The sequence below is a fragment of the Trichinella spiralis genome (assembly GCF_000181795.1).
Source record: "Trichinella spiralis strain ISS 195 chromosome Unknown Scfld9, whole genome shotgun sequence".
Lineage (NCBI taxonomy): Eukaryota > Metazoa > Nematoda > Enoplea > Trichinellida > Trichinellidae > Trichinella > Trichinella spiralis.
The window spans coordinates 5,753,329-5,756,506 of record NW_003526948.1 but is presented as its reverse complement, the minus strand read 5'-3'; the positions used below and the strand labels follow the sequence as shown (position 1 = coordinate 5,756,506).

The following is a 3,178-nucleotide window of genomic DNA, read 5'->3' as shown; positions in this document are numbered from 1 at the left end:
ATGGTAAGATGCGCAGCAGAAAAATTAATTACCTTTGGTAAACTTATTCAAAATGAAGCTGCATTTATTTATTTATTTATTTTAAACAACTTTAAAACACTCTGACATATTGAATAAAATTAAAATTTTGATGCATTAAAAAATCATGTTATTACAGTATGAATCATACGTATAAAATAACTTTCATCTTGATGAGATCAAGTGACTGAATGTTGAAATTCTTTTCAAGACTAGAATTTTTGAAACAGTTTGACAAGAATTTTCAATTTAATTAATTAATTTTGCATTTTGAACCAAGTGTAACCCAAGAAAATAAAATTCGCATAAGTGCAGGATGGCGCAAAACGTTAAAAAGAATACACTAGGCAGCTAAATTTCATGCTGCATTTTAATGTGAGCAGCAAATAATGCAGTTATCTCCATAATCCAAGTATTAATTCTTTTAAATCGTATAAAAATTTACAGATTAATTTGAATTTCTACTTCTCATCATTGTCCAATTTACTCAGACTTTGCATTTTTGTTGTGCTACTGCTATAGTATTTTCAATGATTTTTGCAAACGAAAATTTCAACTTATAAAGTATAAGAAATTTATAACTTTATAAATGGTATTTTAAACTTATGACGTGTATGCTTCTCTATATTTAAGAATTTGCTACGACACAACTGGCAGTTTGAGAAAATATAATTTAATTCAATGTAAAATTCATAGCATTATAAAAGCATAATTACAGCTTGAAGTGCTGCAAAGGTTGCCTATAAATTTTTATCCATAATGAATTGAATTGTAGCTTTTGTCTATCAGAAAAAATTCTCCCGTAAATTATTATTATTTTATGTTAAACAGATGTTTATATTTATGTTTTGAAAAATATATTGCAATATAATTTGAACGTAAGCATTAATAGAATGTTGAAGCTATTATTCTGCCTTCAAAATATTCAAATAGATATAAAAACTAACAATTTAGCTGAAAATACTTTATGGAATTTAATTTAAAATGAGCAACTATTTATTTAATTATTTAGAAAAACAAAGAAAAGCACATTCACAGCCAGTCAGCTACTCATTCAAAACAAATTTCTCTAAGCGTATACATTTCTATAGGTATTACAAAACATTTGTGCTAATGAGCAAAGTAAGCGACAAGATGAGAAATAATTTCAGCGTTCGAATTCTCCAATAAAACCAAGCTAAAGTGAAAATGCTTGAACAGATTGATGCTGATGAAAAGTGCTGGCAATAAAAAGTCAGGTAATTATTTATCAAATGGCAAAAATAAAATATCCTTTGCATGCAGTGCCAGGCGACTTATTTTCAATGATTACAAGCCACAGCAGCGCTTAGCACAAATCTGCCTGGCGCGTCTGGATGGATGGAAACAACGCTTTCACTCAACAATTGCCAACAAAATTAATAGCTGCTTGATAGCACGTTTATTTTACAGTTTTTCTTTTCAACCGTATGTGCAGATACTCAGTTTTACCATTCTTTGCAACCAGCATTGCATAAACCATTGACACTAACTGCTTTATTAAATCCTCAGCGCAAAAAATGCTTATATCATTTTTATCACTTAATTATCTCAATTAAGTAGGCCATTTCAGTTATTTGTGACGTTAACAGCCAGATTACGAAAGGAATTTTATGCACAGGTTTTCTACACCAAGCTAACAATGTACGTATAATACCAGAGAAAAGTTTCAAAAAGCATTCACAACACACAAAAGTTCCATTAATTCTCCACAGTGAGGTATTAAATCATTATAAAATTAAAAAAGGAGCTTTTACTGTGAAAGTTACAATCAAATAGAAATTTATTTTAATTTGATTTTAAACCGATGTACATTAAGTAACCAATAAGTAATGGAAATCAAAACTGTGCAATAAAATGCTAAATCGAAAAGTAATTAAACATTATCCTTTCGATTCACTGGACTGCTGATGCGTTAAAAAATTTCCATTAACTTCTATTACAATGAAAATAATAAAATAGAATTCAGTGAAATGTACGAAAACGTTGCAAATTTTCCTGATATGCAGACGTTAAGTTTATTATCAACAATGAAAGCTTTAATGAACTGTTCACGATAATCTCAACAACCTGAGTAACATTTTAAAAAATAAATGACTGATGTTAAATTTTCTTTAAAAATAACTGTATTTACATTGCATTACAGCAGTGATTCTAAAACTTTTCTGGGCTGCGACCCACTTTTGAAAACAGTAATTTTTCACGACCCACCTGCTTGCAATGTATATTTTTAAAACAAAACTGACTTTAAATAAAGAATTTTCAGACAACTCGATTAATTCTCCATCTGCTTTTGTGGATTTGCCGGTACGGACAACATGTGAGTACTGTGGAAGCCGGACAAAATTAGTGATTCTCAGGTCATCAATACTGAATCAAGGTTTAATTGTTCACTCAACAATTATCGATGAGTAAAACTCTGCTAACAAAAATAAAGACTACTCCCGTACTTTAATATTTTACGCGATCCACACTTTGAGAACCACTGCATTAGTATGAATGTTTATTATTTACTATAAATAATTATTGTTTTTCTATAAAAATTCCAAAACAGAACAAAGGTGCAACGCAAAATGAACCACTTTTATGATCACAGCAATTGGTTTTCTATTATCACTGTATAATAGAGAACATTAGCATGCAAACACGTCATTTACCTGAAAACAACGTTCCCCGCCTTTCGATTGCATACCAGTTTATGCAGCATTACTTTGAAATTAATAATCATATTTCTATCAGCAACAGATAAATATGACTTCCACTAGATGCTAATATGCAGATATACTCCAATGTGCCTTACGCATTCTCAATCGACAGGGACGTGTCGTCAGCACTTTGATTGAAAGGAACATGCACTTCAGAGTAAAGATTATCAAGAGAAGCTTGGGTAAAATCCAAATTATCAACAATATATTCAAAAAATTAGCAAAACAACAAGTACAACAAACTAATCCCCGCCGTTCCTAGTTGCATAGTTCTCGAGATATCCCAACTCAAGTGACTCACTTACCTATGCATTGAGATAAGCAAAGTGCCAACTGTAGAAGCCAATAATTCCACAACAACTGGACAGATTTCGCCCAAACTCTGCATTTCTTCCTGCCCGAGCAATGAAAAATGTACAGTAGACATATTTATCAGC

General features: G+C 30.8%; 1 protein-coding gene across 1 annotated transcript; it reads left to right on the top strand.

Moving 5' to 3' along the window:
* On the top strand, positions 1–2,451 carry Tsp_10519 (hypothetical protein). Its single transcript, XM_003372207.1, has 4 exons — positions 1–37; positions 1,031–1,109; positions 1,303–1,436; positions 2,303–2,451. The coding sequence occupies exons 1-4, from the start codon at positions 1–3 to the stop codon at positions 2,449–2,451; spliced, it is 399 nt and encodes a 132-aa protein (XP_003372255.1).
* The last annotated feature ends 727 nt before the right edge of the window (positions 2,452–3,178 follow it).

Coding starts and splice junctions, on each gene's coding strand:
- Tsp_10519 (XM_003372207.1), top strand. CDS start 1: ATGGTAAGATGCGCAGCAGAAAAATTAATTACCTTTG. Junction 38..1,030: donor AGAAAAATTAATTACCTTTG/GTAAACTTATTC, acceptor TTAATTATTTAG/AAAAACAAAGAAAAGCACAT. Junction 1,110..1,302: donor AAGCGTATACATTTCTATAG/GTATTACAAAAC, acceptor CTTTGCATGCAG/TGCCAGGCGACTTATTTTCA.